At 40.2% G+C, this 27,409-nt stretch overlaps 1 protein-coding gene across 1 annotated transcript in view; it reads left to right on the forward strand.

Moving 5' to 3' along the window:
• sgpp2 (sphingosine-1-phosphate phosphatase 2) overlaps positions 1 to 25,152 on the forward strand; it is a 29,857-nt gene extending 4,705 nt beyond the window's left edge. Inside the window, exons 2-5 of the mRNA XM_041809123.1 lie at positions 2,507 to 2,668; positions 17,063 to 17,242; positions 22,637 to 22,726; positions 24,423 to 25,152. Of these exons, the coding sequence (XP_041665057.1) occupies positions 2,507 to 2,668; positions 17,063 to 17,242; positions 22,637 to 22,726; positions 24,423 to 24,968 (978 nt within the window). The 3' untranslated portion in view covers positions 24,969 to 25,152. The remainder of the gene's footprint in view (positions 1 to 2,506; positions 2,669 to 17,062; positions 17,243 to 22,636; positions 22,727 to 24,422) is intronic.
• The last annotated feature ends 2,257 nt before the right edge of the window (positions 25,153 to 27,409 follow it).

The following is a 27,409-nucleotide window of genomic DNA, read 5'->3' on the forward strand; positions in this document are numbered from 1 at the left end:
TGTGGTTGGTGAACAGAATCTGTTACTATGTGGTGTTCTGTGTTTATCCTCTCATTCTATACCACGCACTATATAAACAAAACAGTGATTATTTTGAAGCATGTGTGGGGTCTCTCACATTGAAAAAAATCAGTCAAGATTTTAGAAATCTTGTGGAAGGCTTAACCAACTTAATAACTGTCAGGCATCAGAAGTGCTTCTCGTTTTTTTTGCTGGATGTCTGCAGGGTGTTTAAAAAGTCTTACATGTGCAGAACTTGTAAATTGGTACTCCTGGCTTTTGGCATAACTACTTTGAGGCCACTTCAGTGGAAAAAGCAGACCTTCGACAGGCTGCTACTTTATGGTATCAAACTGAGGCCTTTCTGATTATAGTATTATCACAACATCTTCCTTATTTGCATAGTACAATAAAAATGCTACTGGAATTTTATTTTCTATATTTTCACAGTTTTATCTTACTGTCAGTACAAAGCACATCAGAACTGTGTGCTTTGTAGAAGTCAAACTCTCATGTAACAGATAAGGTTAAACATGTGATGGCTCCTAAAATGTATGATTTTGAAAAGGTATTAAAAATTATTCCATTTAATGTCAGTTTTTCAGTATTAACCCTGCTTTGGTAACAGTTAGATGATTTGTTTTGTTTCTCTGAGAGGACTTTGTCTGAGAAAATAATCTTGATGATGTCATGGTGGTGTCATTGGGGTTATCTTGAGCCAGTACATGGACATGTCAGGCTGTTCTCAGATAGGCCCTCCCATACTTGCTCTCCTTTTGACGTGTAGCTGAATAATGCTCTGGTCATCAAGGAAAAGGATATGATTTTTTTTTTTTTTTTTGTAAGATATTGATTTCATTCAGATATTTCTAACAAGTCCCTGTAAACATAAAATACTTCACACTGGTGCCATTTTCAAGACTAGAAAAGCCAGAATTTAGTTGTGAATATATAGTGCCACCTTTTTCATTTTGATTATTATATGATACCGTGTTTTTTCTTACTTAGAGGTGTTTAAGCTTGTGCAAGTAGACTGAAAACTGATCTTCATGTGCGTCAATATGCAGATCAGTGAAAGCTCAATGAAGATATTTTCCTAGACAACTGTCTTCATCCTAGAACAGAAGTACCAGGGGAGAATTGGTATTTTGATGAAAGTGTTTTTGACTCCTCCGAGCTCGGTAAGAATATTTTCAGCTAATTCCTACAAAGGATGGCTCGAGTACTTAAGTGCTGACAGTGGTTGCCATTACTTCAGTAATGTTTCATTTGTCATGCACAGTTCACACACTATTTTAAGCAGCAATATTTCAACTGATTTAGAGAGACATGTGCTGGAACTCTCCTGATTTGACTAATTAAATATAAACGGTCAGACAAATGTAAAGATACATGGCATAGAAATAAATCCTTTACAGCCAGAATCTGGCTTGATTAGCACAGCAAGCTAGGCTACAGCATCAACAATGGCTTTACAGCAGCTACAGCAATTCTCAAGGGATGTGCAGGTCAAAGGGCTTCTCAGTTAATTGTTTAATAGTGGTTAGTGAACAGTCATGAGCGTTACTACCAAACTAGATTGGCATATAAACACCGTCAGGTTTTATTGCCTTTTTCTGCATTCAGGCAGACCCCCAAATTATGACCGTTCAGGACAAATATCTGTACCATTACACCCCTAGCAGGATGTGCTTCTGGTGACATGACTGTGATGTGACTGTCATACTGATGTAACATCCCATCACAACTGAAAAATGATAGAAGCTTAGCACAAGAAGTAAGGACATTTATAGATTATTTCTTTGTAGTATCAATGCTTCTTGACAATGCATTTTATACATTGAAAAGCCTGTTTATTTCCCTTTTTAATTGGTAAGGAAAGGATTTGGCAAATTTTTAATGGCCACGACCCACATGCTCAGCTCTGCTGCTCATCCCACAAATGCATGCTCCTCACAAAAGTGTTATTATTTAAAAAGGAAAGAAACAGGCTTTTTAACAGTATAACATTTATTGCAAAGAAGCATTGTTACGACAAAGAAGTAATCTACCAAACACAAAGTTCCTTACTTTTGTGTTAGGTGTATTTTTCAGCCTTAGTATTTGCCAATCCCATTCAAGCACATTCACTGTTGATGCAGCAATAGGAACAATTTTATGTTCAGTGTCATGCCCAAAGACACTAAAAAGTGACTGCAGTGTTCCTGGAGTTAAACCCCCAACCTTCCTGCTGAGAGACGACTGATTGTACCACTGACCCACAGCTTCTCCTATTTTGTGCAGCCCTTAGCTAAATACAGAAATCAGATTGACTGTGACCAGCTGGCTGGTATAAATATTAAATGTGGCCTGAAGAAGCTCCACAGAGGTCACAGCGGGTCAGCCAGCATACAGCAAGGACTGACTGCAGTGTTTTGCTGATAGATGTGATCTTTGATGCCATTCCAGGAGCCACTTGTTCCAGAAGTAGACATATTCAGTGTTTATCTGTGCTGATTATCTGCAGGGCTGCAGCCGGCCTGAGTACGAGGTGAGGAACTGGCTGCTGCACTACCTCTTCCTGTTGTCGGCAGGCCTGGGCCATGAGTTCTTCTACATCACCTGTCTGCCCTGCATACACTGGAGCCTGGACCCTTTCCTGTGCCGACGCCTCGTCAACATGTGGGCTGTAAGTCACACCTAGAGAGAAAGTGCACTTACCGACCACTTCATTAGGTACACCTGTACAACAGCTTCTTAATGTCAATATCTAATCAGCCAATCGCATGGCAGCAAAGCATCAACGTCTGTAGACTTGATCAAGACCTATGCTGAAGTTCAAACCGAGCATCTGAATGGGAAATAAAGTGGCTCTAAGTGGCTTAAAATTTGACGTGGTATACCTAATGAAGCGGCCAGTGTGATTATGTGTCACACCATCACAGTACACAAACCAAAGTTTTCAGTCAGATGTCCATCTGCTCCACAAAGCCACCTCTATGTCTCTCCATATCACCCTCTCTTCACCTTTCAACCTCCTTTCATCCGTGACCTGTCTCTGACACCACCACGTCCATATATCCCCGGGCATAAGGGGCCACTAAGGCCAGCCTGACCGCAGCCCCTGACATGTAAAGAGGCCACACATGAGGACAAATCAGAGGGAAAAGAGTGTTAGGATCCCCCCCCTTTAGATGTTTATTCTGACAGGATCCAGCACACTATGAGGAGAAAGCCTTAAAAGATGTCAACTATGATCCCAGAAGGAATTTGTTTGACTGAGGCAAACTGGCAGACAGAGACGGCCACACACCCTCCAAATTGTGCGTGTCTGTGTGTTTTTGTGCCCTTTGTGTCTCTGCCCTGAGTGCTTGGTGGGTGCCCTGTGTCTGAACCCCTCGTTTGGCCCCCCAGGGTAAGAGATACCATTCTTCTGACATCCTGGCTGCACCAGGCCTCTGTGTGAACTCCTTCAAACACACATAAACACCAACACAGATATGCGAACACTTACTGGGGATGGGCAATACATCAAGTTTTTTAGATATATGTAGAAATAACTTTTCAAATCAATTTTAGGACAAGACGATGTCATTAATCCAGATATAGCAAATATTTTATCAAAACAATATGACACTAATCACATGAACTATGATCCAAAATTAATGCACTATTTTTTTAATAGGAATCAAACACTTGCTTTACTGCTGCTTTCAACTGCTGTAAAATTGTGATCCTGTAAGTGCAGTGAATGTGTCTTAGGTGACTGTAGTATAAAGACACCTGTATCTGAAAGGTCCAGTCACTGGTTGATCAGTATTCCTGACTACCACTACACCATGAAGACAAAAGAACAGTCTAAGCAACTCAGTGAAAAGGTTATTAACAAGTAAAAATCAGGGGATGGATACAAAAAAAAATCCAAGGCACTGAACATCCCCCAGAGTTCAGTCAACTCCATCAACAAGAAATGAAAGGAATATGGAATATTAGCCATCAGGCAAAACTCTATGTTTGGTGAACACCAAACACTGCACAGCACCACAAACACCATCCCCACTGTGAAGCATGGTGGTGGCAGCATCATGCTGTGGGGATGCTTCTCAGCAGCCAGCCCTGGAAGACTTGTAAAAGGTAGAGGGTAAAATGAAAGCGGGAAAATATCGGAATAGAGAATAGAGGATTTGTGACTGGACTTGAAAAGGGCTGTTCACACCTGATCCCTGTGCAACCTAAAAAAGCAGGAGCAGTTTTGCAAAGAATGGAGTAAAATTGTAGTGTCCAGATGTGAAAGTCTGATCCACACAGACTCAGTGCTTTGATTGAAGAGGGAAATCCTCTTTTCCAGTGTATTTGTGCTTATGCCATTTAGACAGTGTGCTCTCTATCTTTTGGTGAAAATATGACTGAAGGTCATAAAGCTTCTCTACTTTTTGACACCACTGATAATTAGAATAATGGAGATAATTTTGAAACAATATTGGGTGTTTAGGGCTTTTATTGTTGTCGCTGTGAACTCAAACCTGTTTCTATGGAAGCCTATTACCATCAAATAAAAAAGAAAAAATGTGACAGTATAGCAATTCTTAAAAAAAAGAATATCCTAAGTCATAATTATGAGATAAAAAGTCAAAATTATAAAATAAAAAGTCAAAATATTGAAAGAAAAAGTCACAAAGATTCGTAAAAGGTCAAAACTAAGAGATAAAAAGTTGAAATTATGAGTTAAAAGTCATAATGATGAGATAAAAAGTTGGAATTGAGATAAAAAGTCATGATTATGAAATAAAGTCATAATTATAGATACAATGTCAAAATTATGAGTTAAAAGGCATAATTATGAGAGAAAAATCAAAATTATGAGATAAAAAGTATAGTTTTTATCATACTTTTGACTTTTTATCTCAGGATTTTTTTCACTTAGGATTTTTTTTTTTTTTTGTAGAATTGCTTTACTTTCACAATTTCCTTTCTTATTTAGCAGAAATCGTCTTCGATAGGTTTTTTGTGTTGTTGCTTTTTTGAAAGGTTTATCTCTGGGTAGAACAGTGGATAGAGTCAGAAACTTGTGGAAAAAGGAGCCACAGTCCAGACTTGAACCCAGGCTGCCCATAAATAAGAGGTGTGACCTAAAAGCTAGGCCATCTGCATCCCTAAATATGGTTTGATTTGCACAAGAATCATATCGAAGTTTATTATTGTGGAATTGGGACCAACACTTACTTTTTCTCCACAGAAAAATGGATTTAACTGTGCAGCTTTTATTTCCCTGTTTAGCTCAAAATATGGCAGATTTTGCTCCACATCACCCATCCCTACACCTCCCACCTCTCCCGCTAAACACACTCATTGCCCTCCCTCTAGTTAGACATTACCAGCTTCGTTCTGTGTTCTCCTCCCCCCTGCTCCACCAGCTGAGTGTTTTATTGGCCTCATCAACGCCCTGAGCTTTCTCTCTCTCTTTGGACCGAACATTTGGCCTGTCAGCCCTCGGGGCACTTCACCCCACGCTTCTGACTTCTAACAGCACCCTGCCATTGTGCGGGTGGAGTTATCTAAGGTTCACGCAGGGCAGTGCACTCGTTCTCCTCTGTCTCACACACAGAACTGGCAACTCACGCCAGCAACTGAAGTGCACACTCATGCAAATGAAGACTGGTGTGCATGAGAAAAGACAGTACAGGCCAAATCAATGACAGAGACACACATTACAAACACATGTCCCTTTGTGCCCTTAACTACTCCCTGGTGCCTGTACTTTGAAGGTTGACTTTGGTTGACTTAGAGAACAACAACTGTCATTAACCATATGGCCATGAATTTCTTACAGGGTTGTATGGTATTCTTGTAACAGAGTATTATGCAAATCATGTGCTGTTTGGAATATAAAAACCCCAAGATGTTCTTTTACTTAATGACATACAGGACATAGACCATGATGTGGATAACTGAGAATATTAGGAGAGAAACTGCATGTAATGTTTTCAGTCTTGATTTTACATGATGTTTGTCAGTGTTGGGAGGGATTGCATTACAAAGTCATCCATTAGAGTGCTTGCATTTTTGTTGTATAATGTGACATGTTGCTTCTGAAATTCAAGTTATGTTTAGTTACTTGGAACTGAAAAAAATGGCCATATTTCCCTTAACCTTTTGTTGCCACAAAATCCCCCAAGGATCTGCATTGTTTCTGTTTCTCTTCTAGCAGAGACAATAGCATTTACTTTGCTGAAATACTCTCAATATGTTAATGTTTTGGACAAAAGGGGCAAACCATCGTAGAGAAGTTCACGAGCCTGCATTGTAGTGTTTTTCTTGAGAATTCGCTGCCTAAGCCAGATTTGTTCTTCTGCATTTAATCTGCACTGTAGTACATGCAGTAGGTTTGCACAGCTCTGAACCTATGCAGAAGCTTACATATGTTGCCTGACATGCACCTCCTACAAAATTCAACTATACGCACAAGCCCTGCTATTGGTCTGCTGGATAGCACTAGATGACTGCCAGTCTCTAAGTAATGTCTATGTAGCCACATATTTTATGTAGTCTAGAGTGAGATGAATGGTTGTAGATAGCAATACAACCTGTCATATCTAAACTTAGTACTAAAAGTTAAGGACATTTGTTTGGTAGATTGCTTCTTGGCAATGCATTTTATACTATTGGAAAGCCTGTTCATTTCCCTCTAAATGGTGCCACATTTGAAAGGAGCATGCACTTGTGGGATGAGCAGCAGAGCTGAGTATGTGGGTTGTGCTAATGAAATGTTTGCACAATCTTCTCTGCAAATGTCAAACAGCTTATTCTATCATTGACTCGTGTTTGGTGGGTTGGCAATTTAACAATTTATTCATTTGACAAACAGGAGCCACTATGCTGATTGTTGCATCGATAGAGTATTATCTACTGCACTGGTAGAGTAACATCTTTTGGTAGAGGCCGTGTGATGGTGGGGGTGGCATCCCCCCACTTACTGGACAAAACAAGGCTTGTCATCATTAGAAGCAATCTCAATGTAGAAAGATGCTGAGATGGGATTATGAAACCAGTGGCAATGCCATACCTCCATGGTCTGGGACCAAACTCTATCCTCTGAGATGATGAGGTTTACCCCATAGAGTGAGGTTTATCAGAGACAATTCCCTTCAGAATTTGGGAGTTGAGAGGAAGGAATGGCTTGCCAGTAGTCTGGAAGCATCGCTACAACAAAGAAATAATCTACCAAACACAAATATTCTTACTTTTTGTTAAGTGTTTTTCCTCATCATTAACTTTCAGTGGGACTCCTCTGTCTTTGTAACATGCTCAGACAAACATTTGACCACTTCTTTTGGTGCTACCCAAAGAGACTGTGATTCCTGCTGTTTGTTCTGGCATAAAACCACAGCTTTATATAAACAAATATTACCACCTGCTGGTTGCTTCCAGTGGCAGTTCAATATTTTTCTGGCTTTGAAAAGTGTTGGAAATATTTGAGATAATGTATGACCTCAACCAAATATATGACAAAGGAATAACATTTTTTAATAAATATGGACATTTCAGTGTAGAAATTCATCATTTAGTAGCTTTAAGGTGAAGTGCATAAAATAGTGCTTATTTTGTGGATTTTTGTGCAATTGAAGGGACTGTTTAGAGGGTAATTGGGATATTGGTTGGTCAGTTCAAGGACATCAGGACACATGTAGGAAATCTTGCTCATCATAAGAAAACATATTTTTAGTATAAGAAAAGGACCATGAGTTCCCATACTTTCCATTAGACAATTTCTCCTTTGTAATAGGATCTTTAAAAGTTTTCTTGCCACTAAATGTTGTTGCTTTGCCATGACAGACGACCATATAATCATCATAGGTTTCATATATTTTAACATTTTTAGTCAGCAGATTTTACATCAACAATAAAGTTTGATATTATCAGCCTTTGTTGGTTGCTATTTCTTTGAGTATTTCATCCAAAAACAAACGACTTGTGAGTTTTCTCTGTACAAAGACTGACCCTTGAATACAGCCTCTCTCCGTCCCCACTCACACTGACTCTGATCCACATGTTGACAGATCAAAGTCCAGAGCCGCGCTCGCCTCGATCAATACACTTATTCACAAGGAAACACACACCCTAGCTGGCCCATATATCTGTCTCTTTCTTGACCCGTCTTTAACACTTTTCCTAATGAGACCAGCCCATCCTTTGAAGTGACTCTTAAAGAGACACCAACGAGACGCTGGCTACACTGGAGACTGTTGAATATGATGTTTGTGTTGATGGCGAGTGCAGGCGGTGAGGCGAGGGTATCATATCATGCAAGCACTTGTACTGGTAGGCAGATTCATTGAGTGAGGGCAGAGGGGGAACGCAGTGGACGTGTTCACACAGAATAGCTTGTTGTGCAGTGAATGGATGAAGCCAGACATGCTAAATGGCTTTACCATTGTTTGTTCTCTGTTTACTGTTCACTCATTGTTCTCTCTGGGTGTGTGTATGGAGGTATGGTGTAGACAGAGCCAGATATTTTCATTACAAGCTCCGCATTCAGACACAACCAGAGCTATAAAAAGCAATGGTAGATGCGAAAAACAATTAAGACTGCAGGAAAAACAAGACATCATTGTTCAACCAATCAATAACTCTTTATATAGCACCAACTCACTGCAAGAATTAACTCCAGGCACTTGGCACAAAAAGGTCTAGACAGTGCTTGTATTATTCAGAGAAAATCAACAGTATTTTCCATGTGCACGCAGCAGGAAGCAGCAATAAGGAAAAATCTAGACATTTTTAACACGCAGAAACTTAAAGAACCAGTTAAATTGGTTAACAGCCATCTGCTGAGACTGGATGGGCTTAGAAGGTGGGTTTCCTCCACTAGAACATCCCAAAATCATCTGGACAGCTGTTAAATGTACATGACGTTGCTCAGGTCAACGTTGAGAAATAAGGGATTTTTCCATTTAGTAAATTTTCCCTTTGTGCACTTGTGTGTCCTTCTTGCATTTCTTTTACTATTCCTAACTGGGAGGAGCTACAGCTTGAGGAAATCCCACAAAATAAATTGAGAACAGACAGGCAGTTTCTTGACCCACCGCTGTACTTTTACTGTCCAGCATTTGAGTCTTTGTTTAGCCCCGCCAGCTTGGGTAGTGAGCCCTGCGGCTCAATAGTGTGTTGAGCCCTTAACTTTGCTTGTAAGGCAGCAGCTGCCTGGAAGGCACGTCCCACCCTCCAACCACCTTCCAATCAGGTGAAGTCATGAGCTTCACGTCTCATGCAAGCTTGCTTGCTAGCTTCTATATTAGGCTTAGGTTTGTTAATATTAGCTACCTTAAGTCAGATTTGATTAATGTCATAGATTAAAAAAAAAGAGCCAACAAAATCAACCCCACCATTTGAATCTCCTTAGCAAATTAAGACAAGCTTATTTATTTGGTAGGCATCTAAATGTCTTCTCGGATGCTAAGTAGCTTATCATATTGAGCCTAGCTAACTTCAAAGTAGATAAAAAATAGTGAATGTCTTCCAGGCTGCTGATACTAGCTTCCCACCTGGCAGCCTAGTGGTTGTGGATAACTGCAAGGCCGCTAGGCATAGTTATCACTTTTCTTCCAGGCTGTCTATGTATACTGGCTACCTGCCAGGCAGCCTGTTTGCTTTGGATAACTATAGGGAAGCTAGGCATAGGGGTTGCCTTCCAGGTGACACATAAATACTAGCTACCTGCTAGGCAGCTTCTTGGCCCCTTTCAGTTATCCACAACCAATTGGATGCCTGGCAGGTACCCAGGATCAGCAGCCTGGAAGACATGAACATATCCCTACCATAGCCTTAGCTGCCTTGACGTCAGCTTCTATATGATAAGTTATTAAGCATTCTATAAGGCACAGGAGTCAAACTCAAGGCCCAGGGGCCAAACTTGGCCTGTGGAACAGTTAAATCCAGCCAAAAAGATGATTTCATATTTCCGTTATGACTGGCCCATCAGTATGAGGTCTGCAGATTTCCTCAAGTATAAAAATGTGAACTTATATTTGATGATTGAAGATATCCTTGTTAAGTCATACAATCTGAAAAAGTAAGGACTAAAAATATTTAGATATGAATCGAGGAATGTAGGAAAAGAAATTAATTTGTGTTTTAATTTCACATTTTCAATTTAGCATCTCACAATTAGGACTCAAACAGGATTCTGACTTTTTTTCATACTTTGAGCATTTCAACTCATAATTGTGACTTCTAATATAATAGTTTGAGCTTTAAGATTCATAATTTTAATTTTTAAGAGATATTTTGACCTTTTTAACCAGTTATTTTGTATTTTATCTTATATTTTCAACTCTAAACTTTGTCTTCATAATCCCATAGTTTGACCTTGTAGACTCACAATTTAAAATTTTGAATCATATTTGGACTTTTAATTTAATGATTCCAAATTTTATTTCATATTTTGACCTTTGAAACTCGTGATTTTGACGTTCTTTCTAATATATTTGCGTTAAAAAAAAACATTATTTTTCAATTTTAATTTCATGTTTTGAGCTTTTTGAACTAATAAATTTACTTTTCTCAGTTTATGAGCCTTTAAACTTATCTTTTTAACTTTTTAAAAGTCAAAATCCTTTATCAGCAGTGAAAAGTTCTTTTTTTCATTTTTTATTACTGATGAAACATGGTTGACAGTTTATGGTTAAAACGATGACCCTGTTAGACCCTCAGGCTAGTCCTGAATCCAGAATCCGGCCCCTGCTGTGATTGAGTTTGACACCCCTGCTATAAGGCATCCAAATGCCTACCGAATAAATAAACTTCTCTTAATTTGCTAAGGGGGTTCAAATTGGTTGATTTTGTTTGCATGCATTTGAATATGGCATCATTGAGACTTGACTTAAGGTAGCTAATATCATGGTGACTTGTGATAAGATTAGGGATGAAGCTCATGACTTCACCTGATTGGAAGGCGATTGGAGGGTGGGGGATGTCTTCCAGGCAGCTGCTGCCTTACTGGTAAAGTTGAGGGCACAAAACCCATCTCACTGGAGCAAATCCAGCCCCTGACCCAAAATGAGTTTGACACCCCTTGTCTTCGTGCTTTTCTGCCTCAGCATATCTGATCAGTTGTTTGGGTCTGCGGCTTCATCAGAGTCAACAGCGACTTGACTTGAGTGGCAACGGCATACAGTTCACTTTGGATACCAGGGGATACTTTTACGACCCAGAGTACACAGAGGAACAACTTCTACAGATGGACACTCAGTTAAGACTGATTAGTAGGAGAGATACCAAGTTACCTGGTGATGTAGGTGTGTAGACTGTGAGCCCACACCCACAAACACGGAGAGCTACTGTTTTCACGAGTGGGACTAAGGGCGCACTCACACTAGGCCATCTGTACCGTGCCGTTTTCTAACCGTGCTGAAACCCATTTGACCCCATCCCCTGTCCCCCCTTTGGCCCCAGTCACACTACTCAACGTATCCAGGCCTGTTGATGACTCAGTATACATCAGTATTTCTTTATAGGCTGTAAAATAGCAACAGATTTATATGATATCTGATCTGACACCAGAATTATTTCACCTGGCATGGGATCAGTAGGCCACTTTAACTATAAAGAGCCCAGTGAGAAGAGAGAAAGCGGTTCATAGCGGAGAATTATCGCTCACAGCATATCATCTTGAGCCTGATCAGAGGTTCAAGCACTTCTGCTGAATAAAATCTGGACTTTTTAACTTGTATGAGCCCCTACAGTCATTCCTCTGTGTGTCCGTGCACTATCTGAGTCCCCCTGGCATTCCTTTATGCACCGTGAACTGTGACATCTCTCTGTGTAATTCTGGATGCCCGCTGCACCAAACAAGCTCTCATGTCACAGGACAGCCTGTGTCCAGAGGAGGATTAAATGTTCAGTTAAAAGTTTTTCTCGTGACGAGAGCAATTTTAACCTTCTGATGAGAGCTGGAAGTGAAAACGCCACAGGATTAATACATGATGTTCCGTTCGTCAGAGATCAAGATCACAATTTCACTTCTTGATGACATGACATAGAATTAAAGGTGAATTAATTCAGTGGATGATAGTATGGCATTACAGTTTTATAATAAGAGAGGGTAAATCAGCCATGTGATTAACCCCGGCACACACTTGTCCGCGTATTTGGCACTCTCCTTTATGCGTGAAAGATGAAAGGTGTCGGTTATCCTGGGAGCTGCTGTTTGTGGCTCAATCAAGGGAAAGTTGTTAAAGCTTGACTTTGCTAGAAACTGGTCAGAAATGTGGACTGGACTTGGATCCATTTGAACGATGCCATAGTGGAGCAAAGTTAAAATTGCCTAGTGTGCTCTCTGTGCTCTGAAGTGGGTCCATTTGTTGTTACTTCACACTACGTCACATTCCCGCACCTGTGCTCCTTCATTTGCATCCATGCTGTGCCTAGGCCCACCTCGTCCTTCACTGGCCAAACGTACCAGACTTTAGGCTGAAACGGGCCAAGGCACGGTACAGTGTGAGTGCGCCCTTAGAGCCACAGTGGCTCACAGATGCCTGCAGCCTGCATCACTCGCCATCTAGAGTTCCATGCCTTACTGAACATCTGTGTGACCTTTTTCAACTTTCTGGGGATAAATTGGAGAAACCAGCCCTGGGAAGAGCTGAATGAAAATTTGTCATCCAGGTAAGTTTATGGCTGTCTCTTGGCTGATGATTTGACAAGCGACAGTTAGCATGATGTTTACTGTATATGAAAACAATGTGTCAGCTGTTAAGGGGGAAAACTGAGCTGAAATAACTAGTTTTAAATTAGTTTGTTGTTGTCTCTAATGAAGCCCTAAGACCCAGACAGCTGATCAGGTACGCTGAGGCAGAAGAGCATGTGGCTGGTAGCCGAAGCTCGCATTGCAAAATAGTGCCAAACAAAAAGGGCTTTATGATTTCTAAATGAAATCGCTAGAAGCTAATGCCACTACTGTGTCCAAGTGACTTATGTAACCCAACTTCAAACATACTGAAATATCCTTTTTAACACCACCGTATCCCATTCCACTTTCTGTTATGTTTACCCCATGTGTTATCTGTTTTGTAGATTTCTCTGACAAAGCTTATTATTTTTATTTTTATGTTTTTTTATCAGGGGCTTTTTTTCCTCCACTGTTATACTTTCCTTTCTCTTTCTCCCAAAGTAAATGGACTAGTGTTTCATGAATGCATTTGTTTCCACAGATTTTGCCTGCAATTAGTGACATGTCCTTAGAAGATGTCTGCTTTTTTGGGCAATGGTTGGTTCTTTAAAACAGTGTCCTCTTATCAAGGCTTAGCAGACTGCTGCAATGGGTAGCTGGCCAATCAGGTCAAAGTATTTGATACAAACATTATAGGACATTACAGAAACATGCCAAAATACAAAAAAAAAAAAAAAAACATTGTAGCATGCTTGCTTTAGCCTTTAACTTAGTGCACTGCTCCATCAGACTACAGCCTCAAAGAATCTTGTTTGTGTGCAGATTTATCAAACAAGATACCGTGTAATGATGACCTTGATAGGGTGCATTTTTGAATCAGACAAGTTATCTGTTTTCCTGAAATTTCATCTCATTCTCTGTCATTTTCCCCCACTCTTTATCTGAATGACGCTTGGTGATGGCAAATTGCCACTCAAACAGCGGGTCAGGAGACGTACTTTTATATCTCACTTGCCATGGTAACAAGCGTCTCCTGATTACAGTGTCAGTAGAGACAGTAATAACCACCTCTCCATTCTCTCCCTTAAACACACACATTAGTGTCCTGCTCGCTCACTGCTCCCTGCCTCCCTGCTCCTCGCTAAGACAGCCATTCATTAAATATACAAGGCAGAGCTTTAAATAACCTGGAGCTGGAGCAGGCTGCCCCTCCAAGGGCCGCTGGGGATCTCAGGAAAGAGAATAGGCAGCACATTTGGCAGGAGACGCACGTTCATACTGGTGTACCAACACCATGGCCCCCCCACACATTGAGCCGAGTGTATCATTGTGTCAAGAGCCCTCTGTCTGACCCAGCCTGCTGAAGACGCTGCATCAGCAACCCACTCCATCCCACCTCCATCCCATCCTACCCCCCCGATTCTCAGCTCCGTACAATAGATCTTCTTCCTGTGTGACTGCAGCATCTGCAATGTATGCCAGGGTGGGTCCCCTCTATTGTACGGTTTTTCCTGTTCCTTTTTTAATATCTGATTAATAATTTATATGTATGTGAATGGTTTAAGATCTCAGCATAACCAGGATTCTACTTCCTCTACGTTATTTTATCACCATCTCCTCATTTGTCATGTCTGCTTTTTTTGTTCAGCTGGCAGCAGTTCTCCTCTGACATCCTTTTTGTTAGTTCCTCTCCACTGTTGACACATTTCTTGTTATATGAATAGTGAATGTTAAAATTCACTCTAAAAGCTGTGATTTTGTCTTTAAATGTAGTAAATCCTTCTACAAATGAAAGTATTTATTAAAACAAATACTGTGAAAGTGCCATATTAATATATTCAAGGACAACTTGAAGCAGCCACAACTTTATTTGAACCTGTGCTGGCACTCTGATTGGTCCATTAACCCATCAATCAGAGAACCTGTACTCATTGCAGCTGTTGCCAAGCTACTTCCAGTTTAACAAATGGGCAAAGTCTTTTCAGAGTGAAATTGTGACCTTTATTTAGTTATATCAGGATGGTTAAAAGGTGTGCTTGTGGTGCAACTCAAGGTTAACCTGACACGCCGGTTAGATTGTTTCAGTTATCCACTGCATGGATAAATTTCACATTCATCTAGGAAACCCCCCATACAAAGTGTTGGGGGCAGGACTTTTCAAAAAAATCTTGGGAGGTGGTTGGACATGTGCAGCTCCTCAAAGTAATGTAAGCTTAGCTGTTGGGTGCATAGTGTTGCTTGTTGTTGGATAAAACTCATGTCAAGTCAGCCAGGAGGAGTGCAAAAACATCGTCCCTGCCAAGAAAATCATATCTTCATCTTTATTGTGGTTTAAATAATAAGATGCTGTTCAGATATGATTGAAATTTTCACTAAACCTACATTGGAGCTAATCGCTTCAGTGGAATCAGTGGAATTCATCACTGCTGACCTGCTATACAACTAAACCCCACCCGTAACTATTGCAAACTCAGGCTGAAGCAGGTTGGGAGAGGAGAAAACAAATTTTCAGTCGTGAAAAGCTTTCAGTGCTGTTTACTCTGTATAAAAAAGGGAATTTGTCCAGTTTCAATAAAATTTCTGTTAAACTATAGCTATATCCAAGCTAATCACTGGACTGAAAGCAGCCATCGCTACCAGTTTCCAGTACAACTAAAACCGGCCCTGTGATGCTGATTGGTCAGCTTCATTCTAAGACTGGGCTCAATCGTTTCAGATTCGAGCTTTGCAAGATAGATTTGTTTGATGACAGAGATGGAATCTGGCCAATCCATCTGCTTTGCAAGGTTGACTCAACATTGGTGAATTTTCACCCCGCTTTCTGAACGTAAGGTTGATTATTCAACAAAAAATTGTCTTTTGAATTTTACAGCCACATAGCAGTTTGACTATTGAAAATGAAATACATAATACTTAGAACTTCTTGAGCTCAAATGTTGGGCAGCCATAACGTTGGCCTACTTAGCAGCAAACTTGCTATCATATTGCAGGAAATGTTAGCATACCATCATGTAGCTGGCTAACTAATTTTTCTTTACTTTTTCACTTAGGCCAAGGCTATAGAAGAATTAAATCAATTGAATATCAGTAGAACTTAACGAAATAATGGGGTGCTTTTAATTATTCCAAATAAAAAGGAGCTCAGAGACAACAGATTCTGTCTAGTTAGTTTGGTAATGGTAAATAGACCTGAGCTTGTATAGCACTTTTCTAGTAATCTACTCAAAGCGCTTCTTCACTGGAGGTCACACCATTCATTCACATCCATTCCCTCCACATTTACACACTGATGATGCGTGCTGCTATTTGGCATTAGTATTAGCTAATCACATACATCCATATACAGTACATTCACATGCCACTGACACAGCAGGGGGAGCAATTAAGGGTTAGCTGCCTGCTCATGGACACACTGGCATGTGACTACAAGAGCTGGGGACTGAACCCCCAGTACATATCATTACTTGTGGTGTTTTCATGAGGTTGCATATTACTGTCAAAACCTTAAGTGTTTTTCATCATAACAAAAAAATTCTAAGGGAAGTATTCTTCTGTAACAATGGTGTGTGTTTGTTTGCAGTGTTTTACACTTTAGCTAAGAGCTGAAAAAAGACAGAACCAGTGTGCACTTATAAAGTATTAACGCCTTAGAAACATGAGAAAATGAAGCCTAAAATTAGAACTGTTCGAAAGGGAATTAAACTAAGATTGTACTACACAAATACAGTTGAAATAGAAAACTAAAAACCATTGATGAAAAAGTACTTGATGTCTAGTTTGTTCAAAATAAGTGGCACAAAACCCTCCAGGTGTTGTCAGATCTTCATACTGTCACAGCCCACAGGCACAGCAGCTGAAGTCTCATCCTGAGCAGACATTTATAACCTGTAAAAACTGTAAGGTTTTCATGTTTGGGCAATATATTGATGTTTTGAAGTCCATTAATGGTAGATAATAGTTTTTACAATATATAAACCCACATCACATGAGTAGCATCTTCCTAAATGCAGTCAGGTTCTTTTATTACCACAGTGCCTCTTCCAGACTACACAGTCCTGTCAGTTAAGATGGTCACTGTGTCAGATTAAAAAAATCACAGAGCCATAAATTTGTGCCGTGACTTAACCAACAGGCATAACAGACTACATGTTGGTACCCAACCAATCATGACTGATGATGAAAAAAGAGGAGACAATCTAGATGACAGAATGATGGAGAGAAAACTCTAAACAGTTACACTGCATTTATTCTACTATACTGTCTACCTAACATTATAATGAATGTTATGTTCAACACCACTGAAATTGTAAATCGTGGTCTGACCTCAGTTATTTGCATCTTTCCTTTAACTTGTGATGTTTTCATCACGGTCAAGGAAAAGTTGATTAGGTATCTTTTTTTGTTTTCTTCTTTCAGGTGGTGATGTACGTCGGCCAGGTGATGAAAGATTTACTGAAGCTGCCCCGCCCCTTTTCGCCCCCTGTGGTCAAGCTGGAGACCCGTGTCGATGCCGAGTATGGACTTCCCTCAACCCACGCCATGGCTGCCACTGCCATCTCCTTTACGCTTCTACTGAGTGCTCAACCCAGGTTTCAGGTGAGAATTACTCATATTGTTATAAGGAGTGTTACAAAGAAGGTTTTTAAAGGAAAAAAGCATTGTCCTAAGCTATTTGTCTTCTCAGGTTTGGCTAAATTATAACCCAGCTAGAATGGGTAATTATGGACCAGATTAAAATGAATGCTGATGCCTCTCAGTGAACTAAAACAATATCATCCGCCACAAGATTGACTATTTAAAAGCCTGTAAAATAAATAAGTTTCAATGATTTACTCAATATTAGGTAAAAAAGGTTTGCAGAAATTACCATCATGATGCAGATTTGGAGAAAGGGAAAAGTTTTGCCAGAGCTATCATCAAGAGGAGAAAACAAGTTTTAAAATCCTGGACTTGATCGATATTGGATTGTTAGCTGTACTTTTTATGCATATATCTGGACACAAAGACAAGTAAATCGTGATAAGAATACTGTTAATGGGAGCTGGTAGAGCAGATGAAGTTCCACTGTTTTCCACACAGTCTTTTACCAACACCAAAGCCTGCTGAATTGTGATTGGTCAATATATCTCAGATGAAAGGATGAAATGTAAATAGAAACCAGAACACTATACAAAAGTCACCAACCCCATATACAGATTCTGCGTTTCTATGTATGACCTGCACTCACACTGCTCCAAGTCCAACTACGTCTGAGCGTGTCTTAATACAATTCAACACAGCCTGTCAGAACAGTGGAGAAATACACAGACAACATGGCAGCCACTTCACTTGCATTGTGGCTCACTTTGTTGTATTTTGCCCAGATGCTGCTCTCTAACACTACACCATTGTTTCAAATGGTTGCCAAAAGGAATAGTTGTATGAATTACACACCATTTCCATGCTGCACACTGGTGCTTGAGTAGTAGCAATGGTACAATGCCAAAGCCCACCTCTCCCATCTATGCCAGGAGGAAGAGGTGTTCTGTGCCTGAGCATGGTGCGGGACACTCACCCTGGTCAAACAAGCTGGACTGTGGGGCACAAGTGTGCTTGGGCATGGTATGGATTGCCTAGTGTGAGCGCCCGCATAGTTGGGGCTGGCATGTCTTTGCTTTTCACTGCTGTGAATTAGTGTGCTTTAAACTGTGTTGTGAATGCATAAAGCCGTTATGTCTGACATTGAGTCATTACAGTCAACTGACACAAAAACCATACAGTGAGAAACTTGACAGAACCTGATCGAAAAGTTGTCCGTGCGTTATAAAAGATCAGAAAGGTCATTCCCAGATCTTTTTTATTACCTAATTGAATCATCTGTTAAAACATAAAATCACATTCTCTTCAGATATGATGAATTAAACTAAACATAAAATCAGGAAGTCCAATATTTATGGAACCCTGAAACAATTCGTCACTATTTTGAGGTGATCTCATCCTCCTGCTGGATGACTTGCAGTCCCAGTGTCCTTATATTTGCCTCTGTGCCTCAGTTAGGTGAAATATAAAACTGAAATATAAAAGATTCAGATTTTAAAGTTTATATTTAGTGCAGAAGATGGCACAGCAACTTCTCAGCATTGGGGTTAATGGTTTGTTTTTTCCTGAAATGCGAAGTGGATATGACGTTTTCTGTGTTCCTCACAGTGTGGACTATTTCTGTCAGTGAGGTACTAGCTAAGTAAGTCAGTTTCTCTTTGTATTTTTGCTTAACCTTTATTTAACCTGGCTATTCCCATTCAGATCTGAGATCTCTTTTTCAAGGGAGACCTGACTAAGAATGGCAGCAATACACAGTTTCAACAAAAGATATACTGAAACTCCACTGCACTCATTAAATAGCAGTAGTAGTAAGCCATCTTTTAAAACAGGTACATACAGAAAATTTGAATTTTAGACCTTTCAGCAAGAAATTGAAGACATTCAGGTTAACCAAATTCTGCAGTTTAAATTCCCTCTGTAAATCTTTCAGAGCACAAGGTGCAGAAAACCTAAAAACATTATTTTCTTACTCAGTTTGGACTTTGTGATTTGCAAATTACACAAAAGCAAAAGAACGAGGTTGTGTAATCTATTGTAGAAGAGAGGAAAGGCAGTCAGGAAATTTACCCAAAATAGCTTTATAGATGAAAACATACCAATGACAAGGACAACATGTACTTCAAGCAGTATATTAGAATATAAATTCCAATGGTGAAAAACAAATCCACAGTTAATGTCAAATTTCTTTGCTACATGATACACACAGTGTAACATGTAAGAACTTTGAGCTGAGATATTTGTGTACAACACAAACCCCATAATCAAGGAGAGGTGAAAAAGTGGACTCAACTGGTCTCTTTATGATTTAAAAGCAAGAAAGGAGACTTGTTTCTGTGGTGGGAAAAAAAAAAAAACCACACCTGTTTTTTTTTTTTTTTTTTTAGCAACACTGTTATTGTGCTCGCTGAAAGAAAATGTCACATTAGGTAAAAATGTGCTCAGAAAATGTTCTGTTGGCTGTTCTTAAGGTTGTAAGGAACATGAGTTCAGTTTTATCTGCATTTAGAAAAAGTTGCAGCTAACAAAGCTGCTCTTGGATTAAATCAAAAGCATGCCAAAAATTTGCACAAGCTTGTGCAGGTGTAGGGGCACAGCGGTAAATAAGTGTATCATCAGCATAAAACTGAAAAGAAGTATTTGGTATGTTCCAGCCAAAGCAATGTAAAGATTGTAAAAAAAAAAAAAAAAAAAAAAAAAAAAGTGGTCCCAAAACCGAGAGTGAACGCAAAGAACCTTGGGGTACTCCCTTGGAAATTTGTAGTACCTCTGATGCAACCAAGACAGTCTGGCTGCAGACTGTTCACCTCTGACAGCCACTCTCACAGACGGTTCATCTGAGACACAGAACAACTAAGAACAGAAACAAATGCTGAAACTTTCAAAATAAGATAGGATCAAACTTTTCTTTTAGGGTTATGGTAAGGGTTAAGGTAATGGTTAGGATACCTAGAGTTAAAAGTTAAAAATCTGATTGGCAAAACCTGATTACAAGATATTAGTCAAGCAGAGTTAACAGAAACAGTAGCTCTGTTAGCTGCGTAAGCTACATATCTAACATAGCTTAGGCTAAGCCCACAAAGTGACCACATATGTAATTATCTAGGTAGATAAGTTAGCTTTAGCTATGTTTGCTAAAAAGTTTGTAGCTAAAAGTGAATTTAGCTGTGGATAACAGGGCTACGTAGTAATGTAGCTACTGGGGCAAATGTAGCTTAGGCTAAGCTCACAAAACAGCTACATAAGCTGTGCATTTATTTCGCTAAGTTAGCCTTAGCTACGTTTGTTAAAGCTCACTTGCTTAAGTTTACTTAGCCATAGATACTGGGGCTACATAGCTAATGTAGCTATGTAGCTACAGTTGCCAAAGCTAAACTCACAAGCAGCTGGCTAAGCTACTTAAATACATTATCTTCATAGCTACTGTAGCTTAATCTAGGTTTGTTGAAGCTCACATTGCTAAAGCTAACTTAGCTACATTGGCTTAGTATGTAGTAACATTCATTACAAAGCTACAGTAGCTAAATTAGCTTCAGCTAAAGCTTATGAAGCTTAGGTGAGCCACCAACTGTGTAACTACTTCCAAAACAGGTCTATACATAATTTAATCCCAGATTAGACCCCTAACCTTTTTTCTGTTTTATTTATGTTGCTTTATTTATGTTGTATAAATGTTGCTTGGTCTCCAATAACTTTGGTTATTTCATGAATGCTGCTAGACCTTGTTTATGAATAATGTTGAATTAAAAAACAAAACTAAACAGGAAATACATTGTACCAGAAAATTATGGCACTTCCATCCTGAAATCTATAGTTTCTCAGATGAACGGTATGTGAGAGTGGCCATCAGACACGTACGGTCTAAAGCTAGACCCCTCTCAATGCAACACTCTGTAACTGAACAGCCTGGGTTCTACCAGTCAGACAGTTAGCAAACCCCCCAACATCAAAGTCTTAAAATCCTGGTAGCCTTCAGTAGGGTATCATTCATTCATGTAGTCATGGTCCAGATCCTGGCCCAAATGGGAACCAAAGAAGCATTTTGGAGAAGAGGCAAAATGTCTCCAAGAACTTAAGTCAAGTTGCCTGTCTTTAGACCAAGATTTTGTTACTATTGTCTGAACAGCATCACTTAAATTAAAGTGTTAAATTCAGAATAATTACTGACACTGGGAGCCTGTGGATTGCAATGGGTCTGCCAGTAGCTGAGTGGGATGAAGGGAGTGGCCCCACTGTCCATCACATAGTCCTGACTGAGCTGTTGGACAATGGGCAGGGAGGGGCGGGGCCAGCAGTCACCATCAGTCACCATCAGCCACACCCGTCGGGCTGGTGTTTGGTCTCCTGATGGACTCGACTGAGTCAATGACTGTCAGTCCATGTCCCTAACCCCCCTCCTCCTGACTCCTCTCCTCTTTATCTCTGCCACTCTTCTGCCAAGTCAATAAAACACTCAGTGGCTCAATCATTAGCTGTCTTAATGCAACACTGTGTTTTAAAGAACGACTGACAGAGTAGTTGGTAGTTTATGGCCTCCTCGGCTCTCAGCTGTCACATCTGATCTTGGAGAAGCATTCTCAAGGTCAGGGAAATCATCTAAACAACCCCAAGACACTTCATTTACAGTGAAGAACTCAACTGCCTGACATTCCTTGAGGTTTCTCCCTGAAAGAAAAGACCACGCATAGCTTTAGATGAGTAGCCGGCTGTTACAGAGGCTCCTGAATAGCCACAAGGCCCCGGGGCGACTCGGCCAGTTCCCGGAGCAGGTCGGAGGTCCCGACAGTCAATCACTGAGTGACCCCCTCCTGTCCCCAGCATCCTTTGTGGTCATTCAGAATAACCCCTCACTTCATGAACTACCACTGAATAGGCTTCCAGCTGCAAAAGACAGGAAAAGACACAGGAAAAAAGGCAAGAGAGGAGGAGGAGAGGGGGAGGGGGGCACAGGCGGGGAGGGTGGTGGAGGTGAATGAATACACAAGGCCTCTCTTCTCACTGTTATTGAAATGGAAGTGGGAACAAAACTTGCTGCCATAGGTAAAGGAGGGAGGGGAGAGAGGATGGAGAGACAGTAGAGGGACAAAAAGAGAGGTGACTTGATGGCAGGCGGTACGTCAATGAAGCAGAATGGAATAGTGGCGGAGAGAGTAACTACACGTCACCATTAAGAGGATTGATGAATGGATGAAATCACCATAAACTAACAAAGGAAGCCCCAAAAAGCCCTACAAGTTCTTGTGTTTTCATGGAGGAATTTCAGGAATCTGTTCAGGAATTTTAGGCACATTTTAGGCTAAATTCTTCTGCCTTCATAGATCTGATATATCTAAATACATGGAGGATTGTGTGTCATTGTTTGTGTTAATTATCTACATATCTGTGAGAGTAAGAGATACAATTGTGTTTCAGTTCCAGTTTGAGGTGGGTCTGCTGATCGCACTGACGCTGTCATCCTTGGTGTGTCTGAGCCGTCTCTACACCGGCATGCACTCCGTTTTGGTGAGCTAATCGTTCTCCTACACACACATCACACACACCTACTACAGCATTGTACATTCAGGCTTAATGCTGTATTCATAATTCACATCAGCGTCTGTTAAACTGATCGACTAAGGCTTTGATCCAAGACTCTTAATGCAGCATTCTCTCTAATTTTAAAATCTTGATCCCAGGCGTGGATTGCGTGGTGGCCTGAGGGTCTATGCGGGTCAGTAGCCTGCCATGAGCAGTCAATGTGAACAGCAATAATGAGTAAATAGATCTCTCTGAATGCATGAATCATCATATTTCAATTCAACTCTCAGAGTTGGTTTATTGTGCTCGGTGAGTCACCATGGTATCCCAGCCGCCGTCTACAAAATATTAAGTCATAGCATCTCTGGGGGGCATAACCTTGTTGCATACCTTCTGCCTCTCAAAGGGCACTGACGGCATTATCATCAGGTGAAATTGTTAGTTGCAAGATGAGGAAAGATGGAGCAGAACGCTAGAAGATTAGAAAAAAAGGGCAAGGCATCAACACTGAATGCCTGTGACCGCTGACCCCTTATGTAGCACTGCATTAAAAACAGGCATTATTCTGTGATGAATATTAAAAAATGGGCTGAGGAATAGTTCAGAAAACCATCGGTTAACACAGTGTAAGTTAAGATTCTAGCATGCAAAGTAAAAGTCATATATCAAAATACAGAAAGGGCCCACAAATTCTCTGGGCCTGAAATCATCCGAGATGGACTGACATAAAATGGAAAAGCTTGCTTTGGCCTAAGGAGTCCAAATTTTAAATTGTTTTTAGATATAATGGCCGATAAGTCCTCTGGGCTAAAAAAAAAAAATAGACCATCTAGGTTTTAACAACTCAGAGCTCAAAACGCAGCATCTGTGATGGTGTGGGGTGCAGTGTTAATTTCGTTGAGTAAAACTATGAGTAAAACTATGACTAAAACTATTCGTCGAAAGCCTTTTTTCCATGAGAAAGACTAGACTAAGACTAGCAAAAACACAGATCTTTGAAAACTAAAACTGACTAAAAGTAAGTTTAGTTTTCGTCAAGATGAAACTAGACTAAAATGTAATTTAGTTTTTGTCGGACATCAAACCATAAAGGGGAGAAATGGCTAAAATATCACTAAAACTAAAATGCATTTAACCTAAAGACTAATACTGGGACTAAAATTAAAACTAGCTCTCAAAATTAACACTGCTGGGGTGTATTGGTGCCTGTGGTATGGGTCACTTGCACATCTGTGAAGGCAGCATGAATATTGTATGGTACACACAGGTTTTTGAGCAACATATCCATCCATACAATGCCAAGCCACATTGTGCTTGAGTTACAACAGCATGGCTTCACAGTCAAGAGTGCTGGTAGATCTGTCTCCCTTTAAAATTGTATGGAGCATTATGGGGTGCCAAATGCAACAATGGAAGTTTTATACAGACGTCTTGGGCAGTCTGCACAAGCTGTGAAAACATGCTCCTGTCCAAACCTTTTTGAAACATGTCAAAGGCGTGAAATTCAGAGTGTGTGTACATTTACAAAAAAACTAAGTTTAGGGTTAGGGTTAGGGTTTGAACATAACAAAGCTTCTTTATTCAAATGAGTATGGATCCACAATATCCCAACTTTTTTGGAATGGAGATTTTGTTCATATTGTTTAGCTTTTGTAAAATATTGTCTCTATTCTGCTTTCAGGATGTGATTTGTGGAGTTTTAATCTCAGCCGTCCTCATGTACTTCACCTACCCATACTGGGAAACATTCGACCACTTCCAGCTCACCAGCCCCATCTCCCCCATTGTGGCAGTGTTACTGCCTTTATTCCTCAGCTACACATACCCAGAGCTGGACCATTATAGCACCACTCGAGGGGATACGACCACCATACTGGGAGTGAGTGCCGGCTGTTCAATTGGATACTGGACAAATGTGCAGCTGGGGCAGACGTTTGAGCCCCAGGGAGAGTTACCTGTACCCCTGCCTGCCCTGACAGCACACGCAGTGGCATTTAGCTTTGTACGCTTCCTCCTGGGAGCTGTAGCACTGGTGGGAACTCGGCAGGTTGTGAAAACATTGAGCCTGCATGTGTTGTACTCATGGTACGGCGTACCAAAAAGTGACGACAGTGCCAGGAGGAGAAGAGAGATTGAAGTGCCGTCCAAGTTTGTCACATATGCAGCTGTTGGACTTGTCAATTCTATACTGGTCAATAGAGTTTTCCTCCTCGTGGGCCTTCTATGACCTGCAAGTGATATGACCTGCATAGTTACAACAAGACTGATGAACAGAACAATAATCTGAAATCAAAACCACCTTATATTTATTTCAGTGTGCATCACATGCTCTTTTTTACACAAACTTCTGCTTGCAATGACGACTTTGTAACCGAGCTGGCTGAAAGAAAATTAAAGATTTTGCTAAAATATCCCAGTTTCTTTCCCATGGTTTTGTAAGTTTTGATCCTGCTTTATTGGGTACTTTAAGCAAAATCAGAAATTTGTCTCAAAACACACTTTATACGTTGGAATAAGGTTGCAGTAATCATTTGAACAAGCACACCTTTAAGTGGCTTATTTAAGTATATAGACTGTCAGAAAGTTTTTGACCTCTGGGAGCTAGGTTTTGTTTTTAAGGCAGGGTTAATTATGAGGCTCAGTGATGCACTTAAGCCCCAAATGTCCACTAATATCCCACCTCCCAAATGCCATGATATAACATAGCACTGAGAGTTTTATCATCATAAGGTCTGTTGTTTTACCTGTCACTCACAATCATGTGGGATGAATTTGTGGTGAAGGGACGATAGATAAAAATAACATGGCAGAGTGATTTGTTGCAGAAGACAATATACATTTAAGCACAGGCTTCTGCCTTTCCTCTCTGAAAGACATGCACCTGTGCTCTGTTGAATTATCCCCTTTATGCTGGAGTTTTGGATGAAAGGGCAAGATCAGCATCAAGGTGAAATCAAGTGGTGTTATTGGGCTGCAGAGGTATAGGTTTTAATATTTGATAATGAGAAAATAATCTAATCCGTTGGTTTTACTAAGTAGGTAAAGCAGTCACAAATAATGTTTCTCTAAGTAACAGCATAACCTCACAAGTTAGTTTCGTCCTAAAACTGGTTATGAGAGTTGGTCTTTTGGCTCCCAAAAAGGACCAGTTTGGGTTTTTAATGTGTATTAAATAACAAAAATGGAAGAGAGGTTCATATGAAAAGTATTTTTATTGCACAGGCTTGTTCATGAACAACACATCATTACTTGGTTGCTTACCCGACAGGGTTTTCTAATTGAGAAGACATCAATGTTTCAATGAAAATCATATTTATGACAAAACAAGGAGAAAATCTGTTTAAGAGACACAGCTAGCCTCTTAGCTCAGACTCCCATAGACTCTTGTCCCCCTTCATCTGACTAGATGTGTAGCAGGAGGTTGGAAGGACGAATGTTTGATATTGATTGCCTCTAAACCAGCTACATTGACTAACCCGTAGGAAACATTGCCTTGTTTTCTAAGTGTAAGAATCAAGTTTTATGTATGTGAAAATTTTGTAGATAATTGCAGCATGCAGGTCTACCTAGAGCTTTAACATGCCAACTGTCCTCCATTCCCCTTGATTCAAGAACCACTGTTCTTTACTTCCTGTCCATGTCATCAGGATAACTACCTATAAAAAGTCCCCACTTCTTATGTTGGTAGAGACTTTTATTTTAAAGAAGCAATATCAGGAAATGAGTGTACACTGCAGCAATTTGACGTGTGTTATGTTGCTTCTAATGTTGGTTTGGGACTCAAACACTGGACAGATCCATCGGAGTAGTCCTCCTGTTGTAGCATTTGTCCGTAGTTTAGTGGATTACCTTCTACTGCACCCTAAATGGATATTACTTTCTTGACTACTGTGGATACTATATTACACTACTATTTTTTCATGATTTTAAAAGTTAGTCTTATATACTTGTTCTGTTGTTCACTTAAATTCAGACTGGTGGGTAACAACACAGCCTTCTGTTATACAAAAAACCTAAAATACATATTTTTATTGCTTCACAGGGACTTTTTACTGACTACCAACGCCCTGTCACTTCTCTTCAAGGGAGAACCCAACAAGTTTGCACCAGTCTGGAGGATCCTATCAAAACCAGTTTAACTGAAACTTTGTATCTTGATTTTAATGGCACCTGCTTGTCTCTTCTCTTTCACTCATTTCACGGTACGGGTTGGAACAGGCCACCTGCTCCAACATCTAAGTCCAGTGACTGTTTCTTTAGGAAGCAGTGATGAAACAGTTAACCTCCCTATTGCTACAGTAGAGGTTGAAGGAATGCCGGTGCACCTGTCAGACTGAATTTACAAGACGGCTTGTTATCTGCACAGCTCGCTTTCATATGGGAGGCTCCAAGCTGCAACAATTTCCTTTTGAGTTGAAAGAAAATCAGAAGTCTGCGTACTTGTTACCGTCTAAAAAGTAGGCCAGAAAAAGGCAATCAAATCACTTGTTCAAAAGTTAGAATGGCTTTATTTGATCTTTGACTTAAAGACTTTTTATGAAAGGTTAACAGTCAAATCAATAAAGAACCTGAGCTTAAGTTTCTTTATTACATGGACGTTGGAAAAGTGGTTGATCATTTTGTTTTTTATACATCATCTCACACCAAAGACCAGAGAACATCATATGG

Source organism: Cheilinus undulatus, linkage group 2 (assembly GCF_018320785.1).
Source record: "Cheilinus undulatus linkage group 2, ASM1832078v1, whole genome shotgun sequence".
NCBI lineage: Eukaryota > Metazoa > Chordata > Actinopteri > Labriformes > Labridae > Cheilinus > Cheilinus undulatus.